The 24,168-nt window shown below is 36.7% G+C and overlaps 1 protein-coding gene and 1 long non-coding RNA gene across 2 annotated transcripts; both read left to right on the forward strand.

Moving 5' to 3' along the window:
* The first annotated feature begins 17,079 nt into the window (after positions 1 to 17,079).
* On the forward strand, positions 17,080 to 18,676 carry LOC147505349 (glutathione hydrolase 3-like). The gene is made up of 4 exons (XM_086605520.1): positions 17,080 to 17,226; positions 17,913 to 18,148; positions 18,276 to 18,540; positions 18,671 to 18,676. Exons 1-4 carry the CDS (start codon positions 17,110 to 17,112, stop codon positions 18,674 to 18,676), a joined length of 624 nt encoding a protein of 207 aa, XP_086461646.1. The 5' UTR covers positions 17,080 to 17,109.
* A 2,074-nt stretch (positions 18,677 to 20,750) lies between these two features.
* Positions 20,751 to 21,939, forward strand: LOC147505350 (uncharacterized). The gene is made up of 3 exons (XR_015220580.1): positions 20,751 to 20,837; positions 21,527 to 21,670; positions 21,902 to 21,939. It is a non-coding gene; the product is annotated as an uncharacterized LOC147505350 (long non-coding RNA).
* The last annotated feature ends 2,229 nt before the right edge of the window (positions 21,940 to 24,168 follow it).

Raw genomic sequence — 24,168 nt, forward strand, 5'->3', positions numbered from 1 at the left:
GAAGAGATTTATAGGCAATCTATGAGGCTATACCAATCTGGAGTCCAAGTGTATTTAATGACCCATGTGATTATGAACAGCATCATAGGGGATCCACAGTAAGTCTTTGTCATGTCAGATATCCAAATACAATTAATGAGATGGTTTAATGTTTAGAAAATACGGAGGAAAGTTTCACAGGGTAGTTAAACTTACACGTAATTTCAGAAATGATGATCATAACTTCGATAATAGAATATGGATAGAATAATCGATTTGCATGTGTGACAAGTGTTATGTGTACCTTGTAGCGTCGCGATTTTCTCACGAACACTATGTGTATCCATTAATTATTTCGGTGAGTTTTGGATGGCCTTTCTTTGTTATGGTTTGTTTATTTATTTACTTATTATTATTATTATTATTTTTTTATTTTTTTATTTTTTTTATTTTTTATTTTTTTTATTTTTTTTTTTATTTTTATTATTATTATTATTATTATTATTATTATTATATATATATATATATATATATATATATATATATATATTAGAGAGGAAAAGACAACTAATATACACAACTAATTAATACGGAACTTCTCCATTTAATACGTAACCCGTACAAATGTGTGAGAATTATTTAACACACCATACTAATATACAAAATGAAAATCAGAAAAAGAGACGGTTACATAGATCTAGATGTTCTGGATCATGTTATGCATGAGTAACAAGAGAATAATGATAAACACTGTTATCACGATTAATGTGATAGCCCATTCGCGTTGCTCCTTTTCCCATCGCTCTAGTTTATTCATTATTGTCAAGAAATTGAAAATTTGTGAAGAAGAAGTTGTGAAGATTGAGAGAAGGGAATGAGTGAAAGAGGAAAGGAGATTTGTATTTATAACTTGATTTCTGACCGTTGGGCATCTGACCGTTTGGATCAGTCCGTTGGGTTCTGACCGTTGGGCTTTGAGAGTAGGCCCAATGAATCAAGGAGCAAACTCATATTTTTGAAAGTACTATATTCGCATAACATAAATAATTTCTCATTTAAACCGTCTGGAGATACAAAATTATGAGAAATCAACCGATATATAATAATTTAGCACTAAAAAATAAAAATGCAATGCATTAGGGAAATAAATGACATAGTCATTTCTAAACCAAAGAAAATAAACAGCTACTGTGAATCCTCCGGGTTAGCAGAAGATGAACCTGGGTTTTTCGTCTTGACCACTGACGAACTTCAGTGAAACTAAGCGGTGCGGAATGTGGCTATAGATCAGAAAGTAACCGATCTTGGAATTTTGCTGATTTGCCATCATCATTCTACGGAATTGGCCTTGGCGATTTCTCATTTCTTCTTTGGAATTCATGCGGGAAGTAATCATCTCTTCTGGCGAAGAAACATCCTCGCATACTATAATTCATGTTCCTCAAGGCATCCATAGGAGTATTGATTCGGGCGCATGGTATCTTCATTAAAACGATCGGTGGTGAAGGAGGAGGAGGAGGTATGTTATCATGCTCAATGTCATCTCTAGCTCTTGGGTCCCAATGGTCTAAAACACAAGTCTCAAAAATTCCAAAATTCTCGAAAGACCTTGTTTCAATGAAAGAGTAGTAGATTTGGAACCCTAAGTTAAGCATAAAAGCCGAGTAACAAGTACAAAGACAAGAGGAGTCGACCTATTTGACGCGGTCTTAAGAATATGGCCCAGAAATGGACCATACAGAAAGTGTGCTTCCTCTCTGTAGGATCCGGCAGGTGCAAGAAAGTCTTGTTCACGTCGGGCGTCTTTGAAGTTCAATGGCGTTGTGCGCCAGCCATTGAGTGACGGCTAATTGGTTACGTCGAGTGAATCTTTGGTACACGCAGATTCGAGCGTGTTGTACTCCCCTCGAGAAGCGTGTCAAACATCAAATCCCTCGTGGTCGGATACTCGACAATAATGGTCGGGCTATCGAGTTTAATAGGAATCTGCGGTATTGAAATCAACTCGGCGTGAGTTCACGTTCCATCCCATCCGCCCGTAATCCAAAATTCGTCACCCGGAAACCTCCATTGTTATAAAATTTCAACACCAATTCTTGAATATTGAGCTGGGATTCGATGCAATAGATATTCCCCTCTCTACTAGCAATTTCCTCATTGAAAAATGGGTGAAACATCCGGAATTATAGAGATTTGTGAAATTTCTCTCAAGCGTAATTCTTCTTCGTGCTGCCATAGCGGTGTAAATTAAGTTTTGATGGTGCAAATAGCAAGAGGAGGTGGAGGAGGTGGTCTTTGGAGGAAGGGGTTTAGTTTGGTGGAGTTTGGCCAGCGTCGTCTTGTGGTCGAATTCACTTCTTTGGTGGTATGCCTTGCAGAGAGTGGATTGTGGGGGACCAAGATCCGATTTTTTTGTGGAAGAAGAAGTGAGGGGGTGGGCGTGGGTGCCCTGGCGTGGGCTTTGTACCGGATCTTTGGTTTTGGGTCGGGTCAAAATTTTGGCCCAAGTACAAATTAATTACAGAAATTCCTCTTATGTCGAAATGTTCGAAATTTCAAGCGTGGAAATTGATTCGTTTCAACTCGAATTTAACGGATGAGATATCAAACGATCAATTATTAAAAATGCCATCCACTAGAATATGAAAAATCACATTCAAACATCAATTTTATTTATTTATTATTTATTATTATTATTTTTTTAACAATCTTTGGTTTTTATTTATTTATCCTTTATATACAAATGTACAAGTCGAGAAGAACGTGTCAACAACACCGGAAATCCAAATAAAACAACACATCACAACAACTTAACTCAGGCAACTTTCATGTCGGCTCTGGGTGAACCCAATCCAGCCAGACTGTGGCTTATCCTTTATGTTTTGGGGGCCGAGGGTTTAGGACGGTACCATCCTTGACCAATGTGCAATGGTCTAATAATAATATTACCCTTAGTACATATGGTATAGCCTCAAACCGCCCCGAAACAGTCACATAAAAACTGAATGGGGTTGGCTGGTGGAATCCATTGCCCGCGTACGAACTAGGAAATGTCCGATGGTGCATATCACGACTCTCTTTGGGCACCATGCTGGGTGCTAATAAAACAAAACGAGTATATACATGTTGAGTCTTTTAACGTCAGATCCTCAAGACGAATGTGAGTCTTTTAACGTCAGATCCTCAAGACGAATGTGAGTCTTTTAACGTCAGATCCTCAAGACGAATCCCAACCTGTGGGAGCAACGGGACGACGACGAAGTTTATCCTATTGAGCTGGTGTCAGACAATAATATACCTTATACCGGCTCATCTCGGATAAAAGATCAAGACTTGGACAGAAAGGAGTTTGACAGTTCATACACCACCCCATCCTTTTTTAAACAAATGGCTTTCAAGCAAAAAGTACTACGACCATTACCAATTCGAGATGGGTAAGATTTGGACCAAATGATGAGTTGGAGTTTGCGAGGAAGAGAATAGAAAAGGGAGGAGAAAGAAGGAGTTGAAATTTTTGGTACCCATTGTTTTCCTGGAGGCACGTTTGCTTTCGATTATCGAAGACATTTATACTTTCGGTTGAAGTAGAGTTTTTGTGGACTAAGGTTCAGGCGCTTGCAACCACACACTCTAGGGATTGTTAGAAAAGAAAATAGAAGAGGGCCCAGCTACCCTAATGGCATACTTTTCCTGTTTAAATACATGGAAAGAAGTACACCAGCGAATCTATTAGTCTGTGTAGACTGGATCATTGAGAAGAGTCTCTTCGACATCTGGAGAGCGCAACTCATGATAATGTTTAACGCTGGCCATTTACTTGAAATTCGCTACCATCATTTACGTTTTTCACAAAGATAGCCCCATAAAGGAGTGATGAGAGGCGATTGAAAGACCCGGACCACCATCGAAGTTTTAATTTTCCTGGAAAGATGTGTAATCTTGAGTTGTACATCAAAACTTTTTGACCGACTTTGAACTCTTTTCGCAATATGTGCTTGTCATGCACTCTTTTCATGTTGGCTTTATAGGATTTTGAGAGATCATAGGCATCACTCGAATTTCCTCAAGCTCATTTAAGCGCAATTTTCTCTTTTACCGCTGCCGCGTTAGTGTTATAATTGAGGCTTTTGATGGCCCATAGAGCCGCGGTGCTCAAGTTCAACCGGCAGATGACAAGGTTTTCCAAAAACAAAGGCGATCACGGAGACATCCCTATAGGTGTCTTAAAAGTCATTCAGTATGCCCACAAGGCATCGGATAATCGTAGAACCGATCTTTCCTAGATGGATTGACCGTTTTTTCCAAAATGGATTTTATTTCTCGATTAAAGACTTCTACTTGACCCTTTGGTTTGAGGATGATATGGAGTTGCCACTTTGTGCTTGACTCCATATTTCTTTACTAATGATTCAAAATTTTTATTGCAGAAATGTTTCCCCGTCACTAATTATAGCTTTTGGAACACCAAATCGAGAGAAAATATTTTCTTTTACAAACAAAAGCGACCGTTTTATGATCGTTAACCACGACATGCCAATGCCTCAATCCATTTTGACACATAGTCAACTGCTACAAGTATGTATAGGAAGCCATGAGAATTTGGAAATGGACCCATGAAGTCGATGCCCCATACATCAAAGATTTCCACAATTAGAATGGGATTTAAGGGCATCATATTGCGTTGAGTAATCGACCTAATTGGCGGCAGCGATTGCATGCTTTGCAATGCTCATGTGCATCTCTAAACAGTGTTGGCCAATAAAACCACATTGTAGAACCTTGGCGCAGTTTTCTTACCACTAAAATGACCACCACAAGATTGTTCATGGCAGAAGGATAACACATCGTTGTGTTCCCAGTCGGGAATGCAACGGCGGATTAGTTGGTATGAACAATACTTGAAGAGGTAGGGATCATCCCAGAAATAGAATTTCACGAGTGGATAAAAACTTTTTCCGGTCATTATGAGACCAAGATAAAGGAACTTCCTCGGTAACTAAGTAATTTACTATGTCGTACCAAGGGGACGAAAAATAGAGTACAAGTGTTCATCCGGAAAGGAATCACGGATAGGTTCAAGATCGGTATCAACATCAGCGACAAGTCTTGATAAATGGTGCGCAACCACATTTTCGCTACCTTTTTATCTCTAATTTCGAGAGTAAACTCTTGCAAAAGGAGAATCCATCGGATCAACCTTTGTTTTGCATCTTTTTTCGCTAATAGATAACGAAGTGCGCATGGTCGGTGTAGACAATAGTTGGAGAACCCACTAGGTAAGGGCCGAAACTTATCTAACGATATACAACGGCGAGAAACTCTTTTTCTCGGTGGTGGTATAGTTACGTTGAGCTTCATTAAGGGTTTTACTCGCATAGTAAATGACAACCGGCTTATCTTCTTCGTTGTTGCCCTAGTACAGCTCCTATAGCATAGTAATTTCGCGTCACACATTAATTCAAAAGGTTTAGACCAATCGGTGGTTGAATTATGGGGCGGTAGTTAATGCGGTTTTAATACCTCAAAGGCTTGTTTGCAACTGAAACTAAAATAAAAAGCGGCATCTTTAAGCAGGAGATTGGTTAAAGGTCTAGCAACTTTTGAGAAATCTTGAATAAATCTCCTATAGAACCTGCGTGTCCTAAGAATCTTGTGAATCTCGAACTGCTTTTTTTGGTATAGGAAGTGAAGCAATTTTTTCTATCTTAGCTTTGTCGACTTCGATTCCGTCCTTTGAAACGATTATCCTAAAACTATTCCTTTAGTAACCATGAAATGACATTTTTCCCAATTAAGAACAAGGTTTTCTCTTCCTGGCGTGTAAAGACTTTTCAAGATTTGATAGATAGACTATCGAAAAGAATCTCCATAAATTGAGAAAGTCGTCCATGAATACTTCCATAAACCGTTCAACCATATCATTGAAAATATGAAGCATGCAGAGTTGAAAAGTACCGGTGCATTGCAAAGGCGAAAGGCATTCATCTATATGCAAATGTACCAAATGGACAGTGAGCGTTGTCTTTTCTTGATCGCAGAGGTCTATAACTATCTGAAAATAACTGAATAACCATCAAGAAAGCGGTAATAGGCATGACCGGCTAAGCGTTCGAGCATCGATCGATGAATGGAAGTGGAAAGTGATCCTTACGAGTGGCGGCATTAAGTTTTGCGATAGTCAATGCATATTCGCCATTTTTTGGGATCTGGCGGAAATGCATTCATCTTTATCATTTCGCTGAACTGTAATGCCGATTTCTTTGGAACCACGTGTCTACAGGACTCACCCAAACACTATCGAGATAGGGTAAATAATACCGCATCTAGTAATTTTAACACTTCCTCTCGGACCACATCTTTCATGGTAGGGTTTAGGCGACGTTGTGGTTCACGCTGACGCCCTAGCATTTTTCTTCTAGGTGTATCGCGATGGATGCACACATTAGGTTCAATGCCTTTAATGTCACCGAGGGACCATCAATAGCGTAAGCGATGTTGTTGAATGACATTAATTAAACGAGCTTCACGATCGTCGGTCAATTGTGAAGAAATAATAAGCGGGTGGCGACCATCGGCATCAAAGTCATGCGTATTTTAATTCGAAGGAAGAGGTTTTAATTCAGGGGGGTGGAGTGGGTATTAAAGATTCTTGAGGAAGGTCATCATCCATGTAGTAAACAGATTGATGATCATCCAAGTTACTTGACATCACTGTTGTAGGGTCAAATAATGGTACTGACTCTAATAACTCATTTACTTCTTGTGTATAATCATCGTCCTCAAACTCAAATTCGCTAAAGGAAAGAAATTGGTACACTTCATCTTCAGGAAAAGAGTTTGTGAAATACTCTTGCGGAATGCTGTCAACCCTGTTGACCTCACCATCAATGTCGCTCGGAAGTTGTTTCATCAACTTGAATACATTCACCTCGACGAAAAAGATTTCGAAGGACATGGTCATGGAACCATCTCTACAGTTAATAAGAGCATTAGCGATTGGCGAGGAGCGGACGTCCTAAGATGATAGGAATGGAATCACATGCAACTTCGTATCCAAAATAACAAAGTCTACGGGATAGAAGAAATCTTGGACTTTTACAAGGGCGTTTTCCACAATTCCTTTTGGATACTTTATGGAACGATCGGCTAACTGTAGAGTCATGGTGGTAGGTTTGAGCTCATGAAGACCTAGTTGTTTAAATAAATAATATGGAAGTAAGTTCACACTAGCTCCTAGGTCTAATAGCGCAGTAGCCGTGTATTTGTCACCTAAGGTGCATGGAACCGTTGGTCTACCAGGGTCCTTGTATTTTACTATACCATTGTGTTCGGTGATGGAGGGAAACTGTTCAGTGAGGAACGCTTGTTGAGGAACATTAGTTCTCCTTTTTGTGGTGCACATATCTTTTAGAAATTTTGCATGTTTTGGTAATAGTTTTAAGGCATCGAGAAAAGGTAAGTTGATTGTTAAATTTTGAAAAGTCTCTCGAATTTCAGCAAAATTGTCATCAGGTTTATTCTTTGCCAAGCGTGCAGGAAACGGTGCCTTAGGGCGGAATTTGGCAAAAGGGTCTACTTGCTTGTTTCCTACATTCGGAGGTGTTAACTCAGTTGAATCTGGGGAATCTTCCGTAGGTTCATTATTAGAAATAGATTCCTTGGACCCTCTTTTTCCTTTGGTTGATCATCTGGCATACGTATCTGATTGTCTACAGTTTTTCCAGATCATAAAGTAGTGATTGCATGCACCTCACCTTGGTTGGGGGTGCTTGTACCAGGGGCATTGGTGAGTTCAAAAACCGTGTTTCTTTGGTTTAGGGTTTGGAACTGCTTGTGCAGGAAACACGCCTTTCTGACTCTTTTCTTGCGCCAATTGCTGAAGTGATTGTTGGATAGACGTTAAAATTTGAGACTCTTGGTTCATGTAAGCCAAGAAAGTCTCATTTGTCCTATCCGTAATGGGTGGCCCATGAGGGTTGCAACAGCAGTAGTAGTTCTCGATTATTGCTTAGAAGTTGTTGATTATAGTTGGGATTTGGATTAGCTGGAACAAGGCTGCGGTTGGTTTGATAATTAGCATTGGAATTATTTTGAAATTGACCTTGTTGGTATTGTTGATTATTTCCTTGGCGGTATGGAATAAAATTGTTGGTAGGTCGAACAGGTGGATTAGCGAAACTTGGAGGAGCCCCCATTTGTTGGTTATTTTGGCGCCAAGCGAAATTCGGATGTTGTCTCCACGGTGCATTGGGAATGTTGAATGCACATGCCTCCTCCGCTTGTTGAGTAGGGGAAGCATATAACAAGGGACAATATGCATCAGGATGATCAGGACTAAGACAAAGGCCACAAGGGCGGTGTCAGCGTTCATGGTGGTTTTGGTAGTTGATCGTTTACTTGAACCGCAAGGGCATCTACGTTTTTAGTTAGGGATTCTATCAAATTTTTATTTCGGGATCGGGTTTTACCTCAAAAATAGATGTGGCTTTTGTAACGGTATCCTTTGATGATCTAGGCGGCTCGGTGTTACCCGGTGTGTACCTTTTTTCGCTTGTTTTCAAGAAAAGTATAAGCTTGATGGTAGCTCCTTTGTCCATGAAGCAACCACCGTTCATTATATCAAGAGTTTCTTTTTGATGATCGAATGCGGACCATTAAAGAATGAGCGAACAAGGACAACTTTTTCTAGTTGGTGGTGAGGACATTCTAACGGAAGATCGATAAAACAACTCCATGCTTCCGTAAAAAGGATTCATGAGGATTTTTGACGGAAGAATTGAATTTTTGAAGCATTTAGGTTGTTTTCTTCGAGTGTAAAACTGAAGCATAAAAGCTTGAACTAGTTTATTCCATGTGTCTATGGATTGTGATTGTTGTCCCGCTAGCGGATTGACGCTTTTTCCGCTAAAGTGAATGGAAACAAATCGAAGCAAGAGTTGTTCCTTAGAGGCTTTGGATGATGAAATGTTGTTGCCACTTGTTGAAGTCTACGAAGATGATTATGCGTTTTTCGTGCTCCAAACCATGATATATTGGTAACAAACTGAAAACGTTTGGTGGGATCACGAAAATCACCGACAATGTCCTCAAGTTTGATCGCGGGGAAGAAGGTCCTTCCTGTAATGCGCGATATAGAAGTCGAGAGGGGCTTCTCTGCTGGAGTGGAGGATCGTCGGCCATAATGGTGAAGTTGATGGCGGCGAAGGATTGTGATGAAGGTAATTAGCAGAAGAAGAACAATTTTTATTTGAGAACTTACGCAATTGCTTATCGTATTTTTTTCGACAATAGGTATGTTCAATTTCTTTAGTGGAACCAGACCTTAATCTCATGCAAGCATAAAATTAGATCTAACTTACAGAAGGAATTATGAGGACTCGAATTTTATTATTATCTTAAGCATTAGGGTTGAACAACATATGCCTAAAGCTTTGCGCTAACGTAGATGAAGCTAGGAATATGTGTGCATAAACCAACAGCCAGGTCACAAGATAGATATGAGGGAGGATTTCCGTGCAAGCACGATTCTAATTAAGTAACCTCAATCTTTCAAGTTTCCTAGACACCATTGGAATATGATTTAAGATTTATGGAATTAAAATTTATGCAAAGGTGGTCTTAATTTTTTTTTTTTTTTTTTTTATTTATTTATTTATTTATTTATTTATTTTATTTATTTTTTATTTATTTATTTATTTTTAAGATTTATGCAAGGGTTAAAATACAAACATGCAAATACGATCTACTCATACAATACTAGGTGCAGTAGCATGTGAAGGTACTCTACTCATACGTATATCTATACGAATAGGCAAGCTTGTGTCATCGATAATTATTTCCATGCGATCTGGGTAAATAAACATCGATTAATCGATGATATATGCGCTAATTTGTAAATCGATATTACGTAAGCGATATATCAGCGATATGAGGGGAATTTGAATCACTCATGCGTATCTAAATACCTTAGCATACGAAACGGTATACATCTGTGAGAATAGATGACAAAACTAAACATTCAAAGTATTATACCTAAACTGAAATCGACTCTTGTATTGCATAATAAATCGATTTCGACAATACTCATTGAGATTGCGATAATGTCCTATAGAGAGCGGCTTTACCCCGTAGGGTTTAGAAAACAACTTACCCAACTCAGATTTTAACCCTCGTTGGAATGTTCTCCTCTTTCTTGACAAAATCGACTTATTAGACAAGACCCGGGTAATGCATATGAGAGAAATATCGAACATGTAACAAGAAACATTTATCGTAGAAAGACATATACCCATGCAAAAGCGGTACCATTAATATGTAAATATACATTAATATGCGGATCATGTCCAAGTAATCGTATATAAATATTTACCCGGTATCTGAACTTGATTCATACATAATTCGAGGCTAAAACTTAAATAATGATCCATAAATATTTCCTAATACTATATACATGGCATACATGTAGAAAAACATAAAAAAATTAAAATAATATGAAAATTGGAACTCTGTAGCTTCCGGCGTTTTAAGCCCTCGAAACAAAAGTTTCAATTGTCGGCCTTTAATTAATCCCAAAGGATTATCGAATATTTCAGTCAAAGATCAGATATTTAGGCCTGGAAATGGATCAAGGTAGATCTGGAGATCTTTGGTGGTTGAGCAGGGAGCAAAAACTGAATAAATTAACCCGCGGGACGCTGGTCCCACTTCTTCACGCGACTCCAAGCAGCAAGCGTGTCGATTATTTCATAATACTTTCAAATTTTCTCAGAAGTCTTATAATCGTCTGTAGTTATCTCTCCCAGTCCTAACTTTTGGTACCTGAAAGTGGAACGAAATTTTTTTTGGATTACAGGTCAATCGCGAGGCAAAAATACGAAAAAATAACAAAAAAAAAACATAAACGAACAAAAATGAAAGGAATGAAGAGAATGGGGTTCCCCCTTGATGCAACTTCCGATCTTTAGCACACGTTCTATGGCTTTAGAACAGCAGCGGCACCATTTGATATAAGCTTGGAGAACACTACTTAGAGTTTTGAACACTCTAAATTAATGTAAAAGCAATCAAGATTCCTTACTCACGATCTTCGTTTCGTAGAGTTTGAATAAGGATTCGAACTAACCTAAAGCTTAGAACAACTAAAAATTAGATGTTACAATAAAGGGAAATTAAGGAGTAAGGATATAATATAAATGTTAGATTTTTCCTTCCTACACAAACATTAATAAAAACATTAACAATGAAAACATGCACTTAATACCGAAATGGAAATTTGAAAGAGAAGTTGGAGAGTTAATCCTCCTCATGTGAAACTATCATTAGTGTTGATTTGAAAAAGGTTTTGATTCTTCCTAGACTCATAGACAAGTCCCTAACGGAAAAATAGATTTGATCCCTAGCATGCATGGCTCACTAAAGAGCTCATACATGCTAGCAAGTGAAACCAAACAATGACTTATCTCTAAGCTCATTGCTTGATTCCTAACTAAACTCTACACCAACTACCATTTTGGGGTAGGATGTAGAGTTAGTTGTTCTTCCTAAACCTACCAAACCAACAACAATTGGTTTACCCTCACATGAGTTAGATTAACTCCCCAAAAGGGAAGTTAGCTCATGATCCTTGGGACAAGGATTTATGAACTAAGAAAAACACAAAAGAGAGAGAGAGAGAGAGAGAAGAAATATCAACAACCAAACTCACTTCTATTATTTTCTAGAAGAACAAGTGTTCCTCCATTAAAACTATTACAAGCCTTTTTTCATCAAAACTAAAACTAACTTCTCATTTTCACTAAGGAACTAAAATAATGTCATGTGAGGAAAATAAGTCAAGGGAGTAAATGGAGTGTCCCCACATTTGTCTAATTTCTTCTCTATTTGAGAGAAATCTCATTTCCTCCCACGTGAATTATCAAACCACATTGATTCATTTTTATCTACCACATTAAAACAAAGTGACACCTTGCCTTTTTTTCACTATTAACACCTAATCTAATTTATTACATGCAAGGTGTCATTTTTGCACCAATAATTTGTTATCTTTGTCTTGACATGCTCCATGATTGATGACTCATCCAATCTTGTGGCCCATAGTGGGTCCATAATGCGATCGATGGCGATCCGGTATTTTTTGGGCGGTTTACAACTTTTCGCCTATCGCGTAGAGTTCATCATACGATTATCCGAGCAGCTCTCTTGTCGCATTCGGAGTCCTGGTTCGAGAGGTAGGAGCTTTGGAAGTTTGATGCTTCTACGTGGATTTGGGAGAATTCATATATACGCCGTTCCTCGTGCTTTATTGCAGGTTTAACCAATATTTCCATGTTTACTGCAAATACCTACAAAAGTATGAAAACATATTTATTTCATGATTATTAAACACATAATGAACCAAATTAGCTGAAAAAAACCCTTTAAGAAAATGAATTGATGGAAGCCAAAGAGTTGTGCTGCTTTGGTCGACGTTTTGCACCCAAATTTTCATTGTTAACCTAACAACAAGAATTGTAGGTTATACTCCCTTTTTCGATATATATCTTTTTTTGTTTCTCACCAACATATACCCTTTTTTTAGCACAATGTATGGTTAGTGAGGGACAGATTCACAAGTGATGAATACAACCGAAAGACGTAGAGATGACAATCTAAAAAAAGCTAAGAAAAAATATTCGTAGTGGAGGTGAGATCAATTCAAGTTTTAACTTTGTGTGTTTTTTTTTACATTTTATTTTTTGTTTGTGCTTTTATTAATAGCCAATAGATTAGTCGCTAAAGGTTATGCTATCGGTAAAGCAGTGTTGTGACTTTCTGTCTATTTTAATTTGGTGTGTCGTTGTTAGGATGGGTAACCTCACAATATACCATGAGAAGGAATAAGAGTTCATCATTTTGGTTCGATAGACTATTCTATTAGTATGATTTCTTGCAGTGCCTATTATAAGAGGCATATAGATTCACTCTAAATTGTATATCCTGGATTTCTAAGCAGATGATGTCTTATAATATGACCTTTTTGAAACAAGACGTTTTTGGAACAATCGTCATTTATGAACAAGTAAGATGGAACAACTTATTGTTTTTGTTTTTATAGTTGACGTATTGTTATAGTTTTGAGTGGCAAGCATGTAATATATACCCTCAAGTTGTTTTTTGTCTTATTGTTATGTTAATTTTGTATATATATTTAATTATTTATGATCAAACTTGAATTAGGATTTTAGTTCTATTGTGAAGGAATTGGTTTGTATAGATTACATGAGAATAGAACATAGATCAGTTGGATGATTGTGCCTATAACACATTAAAACCATGTGAAGGTTATGGATATATGGTTTAAACACAGATATGCAACAATTTGAGTGTCTAGCCTATTCTTGCTTAGGCTTGCGCCTACCTAGCGCATCTGCCATTATTAACTATATAGAGTGAGAACATAGGATAGACCAGGCGGATTTTTCATAGTGGTACATGTCTCCTTCATACATAAATATGACTAGAATCCTAAATCCCTTGGTAGATGCCAAGTTAAAAACGCACACGTAAATCCATCCAACAAGTTATTCACAACTTAAACAAGTTCACTTTAACTAGCGACTTTGTTTTTGAATTATTCATGGGAAGCAGGTGCATGGAAGCACATATAGCATGGCATTGAAATAATTAAATCACAAAAGTTTTTAAAATACTTTAGAGAGGTGGTTGTGTAATATTAATCTAGCTCAGTTTTCTGTATTAGGGACCAAATAAAGGACTATTGACACGAGTTATAGACAGATTCCATAATCTTGAATCTGCAGATGAAACGACCAAGTACTCTATCAAGTTGTCTACTTATTGACAAACCAAAATGCATGGCTAATCTAGGTGGACATTTATATGGAGAAAGCAAGTCATGCATCATCTAAGGTTGTGTCGGCCCAATATATGATTTGTTTCTAGTAAATTCATATACCTCAAGTTAACTAATGGTGTTGTTATATGTCGGGCCCACTTAACTATGTTGCTCAAATTGGGTCTCTGATTTAGAAAGTCAAATTTGATGAAAAATGAATCACATAATAACCTATTTTAGAACACAATAAATAATCTACACGCAACATGTATGTTTGATGAATTTTTAATTTTCTTAGAAAGTTGAATCTGATAAAATAATCACATACGTTTTCCCTTTCTTAGATTGGAATGAAGTGCATGGAATTGTTATAGTAATGCTTGATTTTTACTAATGATGCCAAATAAAATTTCTAAAGTTGCATTTTCTTCATCAAAGTATGGTCTGGCATAACTTATTTTAAATGGTATATTTTTGCATGCTTCAACTTTATCATGTACTGCAAAGGACTGTGTATGGTGAGCAAAGGACTATGAATGGTGAACAAAGGACTGTGAAGTTATTATATTACCCAAAGGTACTCTTCTTTCTTCAATACCATATGTTTTTATTGCTTTTCCCGTGGGTGCATGGTTTAATTCATAGCTATGTGTTTACGAAACAAAGGGATAGATTTAGGTTTTTTAACTCTAAATTTGGTATGCAATAACAAAGGAGCCATCACAAATACAAGGTTCAACAGAGACGGTGGACTTCCATATGCCCCTTTCCTATGGTTGATTATATTACATCAATTAGTATAACTATACCGAAGGGAGAAGTTATTGTTTTGTTAGGTACACATCATTATTATTATTACCTTAGAACTTTTCTGTTTGATGACTTCAATACATATAGGAATGAATGCAAACACTAACCAATTATTATTATTATTATTATTTATTATATTTTTCAAACTATCGATGGATTTGAGGAGGAATTTCTTTCATCATTTCATCACAAGTCCGTCTAAATCTGTAGCATCTATGAGGTAACATAAATTGTAAGCTTCTATTATTATGACGCCTTTAGGGATTAGAAGCTTATCATGGAAAGTGTATAATATTTTGGTGGTTTTTGTTTAAGGAGTTTTAAGGTATTGGGTGATCACTAATTGTTTAAAGTACTTATTGCTTAGCAGAGAGCTTGACAAACTATTATATAGCATATAGGCTTTAAACATTATACAAAGTTGGCATAACTTATATGCACCCAAAATAGTAGGTGCTACATTAGTATTTACATATTGATCGTCAATATATGCTCTAGTGGCAAATTTGGAATAGAGTTCTAGGGTGGATATCGTATCTCTATGAAAGTATTTAATCCTGTTAGTTTTTGACCATCAAAGTGTTGCTTGCAAAGTTGCAGGTTCATTGAAATTCGATACAACCGCCTCTTTTGAACTCTTTCATTTGTTTGATAGTAGTCTGCTGCGCTTTTGTAATCAACATTAACAAATCCCACACAAAGTAAAATTGTGTATTGATGCATGTCGATTAGTCTCTCTAATTACAGTAAAATGAAACCTTTAGTTTTTGTGAACTACATACACTCATTTGAGTTTAACATCAAGTTTACTTGCAGGTGGAAGTGTTCGTTGAGGAAGAATAGATAGCAGTTTCACATTGAATGTGGAAACAACATTGCAAGTTAAAATGGATAATTGTAGGTGGAAATGTTGAGGATGATAGCAGTGTTGTTAGAGTTTTATGAAGATAGTTTGCTCTTATGACAAATTCCTTTTACTTTGCAAAATATTGTCTTTATGTTGTTTTTTATTTATGATCCTCGAAAAAGTTATGCATTTGTTTGTTTGATTCATCACAACTTTTTGAGAATGAAATTTTAATGAACAATAAACTATTCAAGTCTCAAACTTTATCAGTATATCTCTACTAGTAGTATCTCCTATAACTAACCTGGACCCTTAAATTCATCCGGGTATTTTTCTTACGCATAATACCCCAAATGAATAATTAAATCAAACGCCTAAATACTATTAAGAATGACTATTTGGTCTTTTTACATCCATGTAAATTCTTAGTATCGATATTGTCCTTCAATTAAAGTGTTGTTTAACACTGTTTAATAGGGGTAATCGGTCATTTCATGAGGTGGCTAATTAAAAAACCAAATCCACGCCATTTTGAATTGTACGCACACAATAAATACCCACTTAATATTAATTACGGGTGTCATTAATTACCCTAAATACACATAGCCCTTTCACTTTCCGTCTCCCTCTGAATCTCCACTCTATGTCTCTCCCACTTTCTTTTTGCCAACAGTAAAGATAACCAAATGAAAAAAATTCATATTTTCTCCTGCTCTTGAAGTTTAATTCATATTTCTCCTCCTTTTTGCTCGCCTCAATCTCTCACAATGTCCCTTATGGTTTCTTCCCCTCTCTTTTCGCTTTAAATGTGGCATCACCTTGAATCTCATGTAAGTTATTTATGATTTATAATTTATTTTTGATTAGTTTGATTTTTCTCCTTTCTCCATTAGCTAGCATCTTCAGCCCCAATTGAATCATTTGAAAGTATTGAATTTAAATATCTTTCTGACACGCTAACAACCATTCCACTATTCACGTTGTTACAGATTCTATAAGTCACTTCCTCCGATAACCAAGGCGTATGGGACCATCTGTTTTTTGGCCACTGCAGCATATCAAATGGGAATATATAATCCTAATCATATTGCGTTAATACATGAACTGGTATTTTCACACTTTCAGGTATGAATTTCCTTCCTTACTATATATATATATATATATATATATATATATTGCAAAGTCTTACAGTGTTTTGAATGTATATTGGTTTATAAGGGAAAAAAATGTGTTAACAGGACATGTGTGCAAATAACCCGAAAGCCAAGTATTTAGGTGCACTGTCAATGGGAGTTCCAAGAGAAATAGTAGGTTTGCATGAAGCTTGGTTGAAATATAGGAAACTTGCTTGGAGAACACTATTCCAACCTGCTATAACACTCGCCAGAGATGGTTTGTGGTCAATCCTTACTTTGCAAGAGCCATAAAGAACTCTGAGGATATGATCATGACTGACCTTGGCCTGCGTCAAGTGTTAGCACCAAATGGGGAATTGTTGCAAAAAGGTGATACCTGCTATAATATTGAACTTGCTCACACTTTGGAGGCAATAGCATAATACAGGCCTCAAGCATTCTACAATGGGACTGTTGGTGAGAGCTTTGTTAAGGATGTGAGAGAAGTCGGTCGGATTTTGACAATGGAGGACCTCAGGAGCTACAAGGTGAAAGTAATGGATGTGATGGATGTGGATGTAATAGGCTACACCATCTTAGGAATGCCACCTCCTTCAAGTGGTACTGTTGGACTCTCTTTGGTAAATGATTATTCTCATCTTAACTGTGTTTTAGTCAACCTGCTACAAACAGCTTCTAGGTTAGCCGCAGGTACACATATTGGGTTTGATTTCCTCGTTCGAATTAAAGCTTTTCAGGCTTGCAATGTGTGTCAGCGTAACTGGGAGTTTTGAGGCTCTTTCCCTTGAGAATTATAGCATCTACCACATTAAACCATCTCCTTACTAGAGGTAAATTACAGTCCATAAAAAAAATTGTACTTTGCACTTACTTAAATTAACTTATGGGGATGGTATTATGTAGTAAAAGCTCTAAATTTCAAGGGAAAGTGGCTTATCTCTTCGGCCTTACTCCCAACATAATTTAATGGTTATTTCGTCATTCTGCAAATGCTATAACGTGCATGTTCATCATTTAGACAATAAAAAGTATTGAAGAATTAAAGAATAATTTGACATAAGGTACTATTAGGAACATGCCACTTCTGCTTAATAAGCAATCTAATACCTTGGTCCATTTTAGATAAGGAAAGTTGCTTTTGCCTGCATAGCAAAAAGAGCGTTACAAATATTTTGAATAGCTATGGGACACATGATGCTGTAAAGGGTCTTAACAGTTGTTACGAATAATGTTTAATAGATGTTATAATATATCTATTTTTTCTTTGAGCGTCTATTCTTTACTGATATTAACTTTTGACAATCAGGTTATGAATATTTTAGATAGCTATGGGACTCCTGATGCTGTAAAGGGTCCTTTGGGTCTTCATCGCCTAATCGAAGCTCTAAAGCACATGTTTGCTATTCGAATGAATCTTGGTGATCCAGATTTCATAAATGAAGCAAATTATGTTTCTGACACGCTCTCCCCATCTTTTGCTAAGGAACTTCGGGAAAAGATATTCAATAACACCACTTTTCCTTCTAAGTACTATATGAGTAGGTTCAGATAGAAAACTTAAGATATACAAAACTATTTTCAGTATTTTGTTTATAATCCATTTTAACTTTTGGAAATACTTCCACATAAGACTGTTACTAATGAGTTCTGACTATATCTTTATTGTCAGATGGACCCAACTAAAATATCATGGGACGAGTCATTTATGCATCATCAATGCAGAGAGAAATGCAATATCAATGACAACTACAGTAAAGTATTCTTTTGGAGCAGGGGTGCTCTCACCATCTACTGGTATTGTGCTTAACAATGAGATGGATGACTTTTCAACACCAACTGAAAAATCTAAGGACAAACTTCCTCCTGCTCTGTTAAATTATATTGAACCGAACAAGAGACATTTATCTTCCATGACACCGCTTATCATTCTCAAGGTATATTATCCATAGCATCGAACCAACAGGCTATTTCTATCTATTTAGAAGGAGTTGAAACCTTTATGGCATGCAATGTCTGGTGAAAACGATATATCTGACTGAATAATTTCATATCATTTGTGGACAGCATTAGGTTGTTTGCAGTTTGTAGGTGAAGTCGTAACCAAGGGTGTTGTCCAATAAAGGAGACATCTCTTATCTTGCTACAAAAGTGTGTTCTTATGAATTACTGAGTTATGATATTCGACAGTTTGTTTTCAGTAGAGCTTTTGAACAATGCCTACGATAATGAAATGAACTGCCCAACTGCATATCGCTTTTGCACTAATTTGATGCAGAAAGAGATTCAAATTCTAGACTTTCTCTTCTCTCCCTCTTCTTTCCTTCTCGAGAATCAATTTCGATTTTTTTTATGTGAGTCTTCTGAATTTTTTATTTTTTTTATCCCTACCTGTATCTTCATTGTTCTCTTCTTATATGTTTCTTTTCTCTTTAGCACATTGTGCCTCTAATTTGTTTGATGCTTCATATCTTCACTAATAATTGGTGTTCATTTGTAACTCAGTAACTACTCCTCCTTCGGGAGGTTCTGTACTACAAGCCTCACTTTGATCAACTCTTTAAGAGGACTGTAATCGAAGTTTGGACAAAAGTTTTGAAAGTGTGTGGTACTCAATTCGTTGAATATGATGTTATTACTTATTAGTATCATCTCATCGCTACTCATTTCCTTTCTCACTTTTTGTAGGTGCTCCTAGAGCTGTTAAAGTTGACAAATCAGTTGATGAGGTACTAAATTACAAGATTTATCCCTTGAATTACCCGTTATCCTATATATAAAAAGCTATATACAAACATTAAACATATTTTTGAGTTCATGCAAATTCTTTGTACGTACAACACTTTTTAAGTTGTTTCTGGTTGTGGATTGAATTGCACATGGCCATGCCAATAGTAAAGTTTCAAATATGTTCGGTGGAACTCAAGATAAGTGTGTTGATTGCAAGAAAACCGTTTACCCAATTGAAAAGGTATTAGGAAAATGCTTATCAAGTTTTACTATCTTTATATGTTTTGTTTAACTATGTGGCAATAGTTGAAGCGTAGGTTCAAAAAACCAAATGAATTATACACTTGGGAAAAGACCTTGGTGCAATTACTATTACCTAAGCTTCAGGCTCCCCAAACTGATTACGCGGACAATAATGCTAATAATTTACCTAAGCTTAAGGTTTCCCAAACTAATTACACAGGGCAATGCTAATAATTATGTAGGTTGACTTGGTTATAATATTATTTCAACAAATTTTACGACAATAAGATTGGTCATACCATGATAGAAACATCATAATTAATGCCTGCTCTTACAAATAATTAGTAAAGGTGAAAACATAGAAATGCCCACCAATACTTGACTTAAGTACTTCCAGTTCACTTGGCACCAGTATCATGGGGATTTCCATTGTGTCGCCATGATACCATCAACTACTAATTCCCAACCTAAATATAATATTAGCAGTTGTAAATTAGTAGTTCTTATATATACTAATATTAGTAGTTATATGGAAGAACTATTCATAACCTCGAGTGTATGAATTCTCTAATTGTATATATGGTAGTTCAACTTCTCTGGTTCACTACAAAACTTATAGTAAGAACTCTTTACAGGCATGATGTCAAAATGGTTTACATGATTCTTTTGAGGCGATCAAGATGGTTGGCACAACATGATGCTTCTTGAGGTCATTCTAGGAACATCCTGAGTGCTTCGTTTGACTGGTTCATATGTTGATGGGTAGATGAACAAGCATTCCAATATATACAAGTGCTTTCTTATTAAGTTGTACAGATTCTTATGCTATAATTTTTTATTTATTGGTGTCGAGTTATGAGCTGTCCTTCCATGGAATGATTTGTTCTTACTGTTTCTAACTGAAATGTATAAATGTAGATGATGGGCAAATTCAAGAAGAACATTTGTTGTAAATGTTATCTAGAATCATACAATGGATTGACCCACCTCATTAGATTTCAGCCACTATTGAAGATGGAAAAACTAGAATCATACAATGGATTGACCCACCTCATTAGATTTCAGCCACTATTGAAGATGGAAAAACTGAAAAGTTCTATGTTGGGGTCAATTTGAGTTGTTAGTCTTTGTACTATTTATTACCATGCTCACAATTTCTTCTGATTTGTCTCAATGAAATGCTTGATGGTTGTCTTGCGTTGCTTTCTGTAGCCTCTTTAACTACTCCCTTGGTGTTTGACAAGCTACTAAAATCATTAAGGTTAGGATCATCCTCCTCGATATATCACTACTACAACACTTCTCAATACCACTGCTATAGTAATTGTATGGGAGGGGTTCTAGGGACATATTTTATCTTAACACGTAAACAAACTCAAAATCGTTAGGACATTTATAAGTTTTGGATTAGGCTAATTTTTTGTAGATATGATCTCCTAACTATTCTAAACATTGTCACAAATAATCAAAAAAATCAAAAAATTCCAAATTTGCCAAATGTAGTTGGCAATTTACAAAATTTGGCTACTTGTAGACCGTTTATTTTCACCATTTTTTATACTATATTTAGCAAATTTAGAAATTTTTTATTTTTTTGATTATTTGAGACAATGTTTAGAATAGTTAGGAAATCATATCTACAAAAAATTAGCCTAATCCAAAACTTATAAATGCCCTAACGATTTTGAGTTTGTTTAGGTGTTAAGATAAGATATGTCCCTAGAACCCCTCCCTATATCCTCTTAGAGCTTAAGGAGAGTGTCAAAGGTAATTGAGGTGTAAATGTGTAATCCTCAAAGTTTATTTGTCTTCAAGGTATGATTAACCAACTGAATAGAGTCACCACCTGTTTATATCCAACATTCAGATATTAAATCTCAGTGACAACATTCAATTGCCTAAGTCTTTCTGTACAACAATCCTTTTATATTATTTTCTACTGTTCTATAGAACGAAATGGTAGATTATGCAGACAGTGAAAGTTCTCCTGAACGTGAAGTTGAGGTGGGAGGTGCATTGAAGATGGGAGTCATGGACTCATGGTTATGGAACTGTCATCTGGTGGCTGGTGCAGGTTGCTCAAAGCCAAATGGGGTAAGTCTCTTGAAATACTTATCAGATCTATGTTTTGCTTATAACTTCAGTCTACTGTTAATGAGACTCTTTGTAGAGAAGAACACTTACAGTCAAGAGACATCTTCAGACTATTGGGTGATTTTTTGTTTGGGTAACCATTATGCTATTCCAAGTTGTTATCATTTTCACCCACTTGATTTGATGTTTTTAAATTATGAACTTAAAATAAATCATTTAGAATTTGTACAGGGTAACAGATGTAAGTGCAAAGCAACTAACGGAGAATTGCAAACATGTTCTATGGGTATGAGCCTATCTCAATCTCTATTTTAAGTTTACATCGTTTTGGCCTCTCTCTCTCTCTCTCTCATAATTAAAAAAATTAAAAGACCTGGATAAGAAAACCATCAGTCTATTTCTCTAAATCAGGTTTGATTGTTACTTTCAATTCTCTAAATCATGTGAATTTCTTTTTATTCATCAATTTTTCAAATTTTTATTTTTTTGAGATCTTGATTGGTTGATTGTTTCATTTGAGTACTAATTATTTGATGAATTGATAAATAAAAAATTAGTATGAATTCATCTTTGTTTGGATTAATTCACTGCTCAAAAGTTATTTCAAATATGAAATAGGGTTGGTCGTAGATTGTAATTAGGTAATCCACTAACTTAAGAATCAGGTAAGAGTGTGTAATTTTAACCACTTTGACTTGAATTTTAGATGTTTTAGTTAACTTAGTGTTGGTATCCTTTTTAAAGAAGTCGATTTGGGGATTTGATGAGATCCTTTTTGAAATTGGGATCTGCTTTATATGTTTAGTTTCTAAAATTGAGTTTTGGGTATTGCTTACAACATGTCGTTTTTGAAATTGGGTTTTGGGATTGCATTAAGAAGTAGGAACTAAAGTGGCTTTCAGATTTTTTATTCCTAGACTTTAAGTTTTTGAATTATATTATGAAATATTTTTTCATGTTTTCTATCTGATGTGGCCGTTCGCTTCTCATTTCTTGATTAGGAATTATTTTTCTTGGCCATGGAATATGTTTGTTGTTGTTTGTGTTGTAAACCAGTAACTAAAAAAATCAATATTTATTTACCGACAAATGTTATTAAGTTTCTAATATTGTTGGAATATGGTTGAAACGTTTCATTCATTTTTTCTTCAAATTTCACAGAGTTCTCTTTTGAGCTTGCAATAAACACTACCCTTTTGGTGGTGGTCATGTTGATTCTTTACTGGATTCAATGTACTTTTATTGCGGCCTTGCAGGTTTCCTTCCATTTGGGGGCAACAATTTTTGCGCTATTATAGGTACTATTTTTCTAAGCTTCACTATTGTTTTCTTTTTCTTTTTCTTTTATATACAACATTCTACTTTATAGCATCCTATCCCATATTGATCTACGCTTGCTATTTGTAATGGAAACTACTCTCATAAGAACCTTTACAACCTATTTTTGAAATACATTTAATATGTTATGCTCGCTCTTGCGTAAAATCTAAGTGGGAGTCTAAATAGGTTTGATATCTATATAGGTTAGACTATAAAACCGACCTCTATTTTTTAATGGGAGTTGTTTCGGCCCCCACAAATGTGGCCCAATAAAAGCCCAATTCAATACAAGCCCATGCTCAGAGCCTAACTATAAACAAGCCCATGCTCAGAGCCCAACTATAAACAAGCCCACGCTCAGAGCCCAACTATAAACAAGCCCACGCTCAGAGCCCATGCTCAGAGCTTATCTATGAAAAAGCCCATGCTCAAAGCCTACATTCCACGTGCCGACCGGATGTCCCGGTTCTCAACTTCATCCCACGGTGACGGATGTCCCGCCAATTCTCAACTTCATCCCACGGCCGGCGGTTCTCCCCCAGTTCTCAACTTCATTCCACGTGCCGGATGTCAGATGTCCCATCCCTTTGGTTCTCTTCATCCTTCATCGAGCGGTGACGGTTCTCCCGCCCGGTTCTCAACTTCATCCCACGAGCCGACGGTTCTCCCCCCGGTTCTCAACTTCTTCATCCCGCGGTTCTCCCGAGTTCTCAACTTCTCCCGCCAGTTCTCAACTTCATTCCACACGGCGACGGATGTCCCGCCAGTTCTCTAACTTCATCCCACGAGTGACGGATGTCCCGCCGGTTCTCAATTTCATCCCACGAAGCCGACAGTTCTCCCGCCCAGTTCTCAATTTCATCCCAGTTCGGTTCATTCTCTCCCAGTTCTCAACTTCATCCCACGAGTGACAGATGTCCCTTGAAGTTCTCCAACTTCATCCCACGATCGGACGGATGTCCGCCAATTCTCAACTTCATCCCACGGTGACGGATGTCCCTTGAAGTTCTCGCGAACTTCATCCCACGATCGGCGGATGTCCCAGTTCTCCAACTTCATTCCACGAGCTGACAGATGTCCCGCCAATTCTCCAATTTCATCCCATGATTGGACAGTTCTCCCGCCAGTTCTCCAACTTCATCCCACGATTGGAATATTGGAGAACGAAGAAGTAACTA

This window comes from Coptis chinensis, chromosome 4, assembly GCF_015680905.1.
Source record: "Coptis chinensis isolate HL-2020 chromosome 4, ASM1568090v1, whole genome shotgun sequence".
NCBI classification, from domain to species: Eukaryota; Viridiplantae; Streptophyta; class Magnoliopsida; order Ranunculales; family Ranunculaceae; genus Coptis; species Coptis chinensis.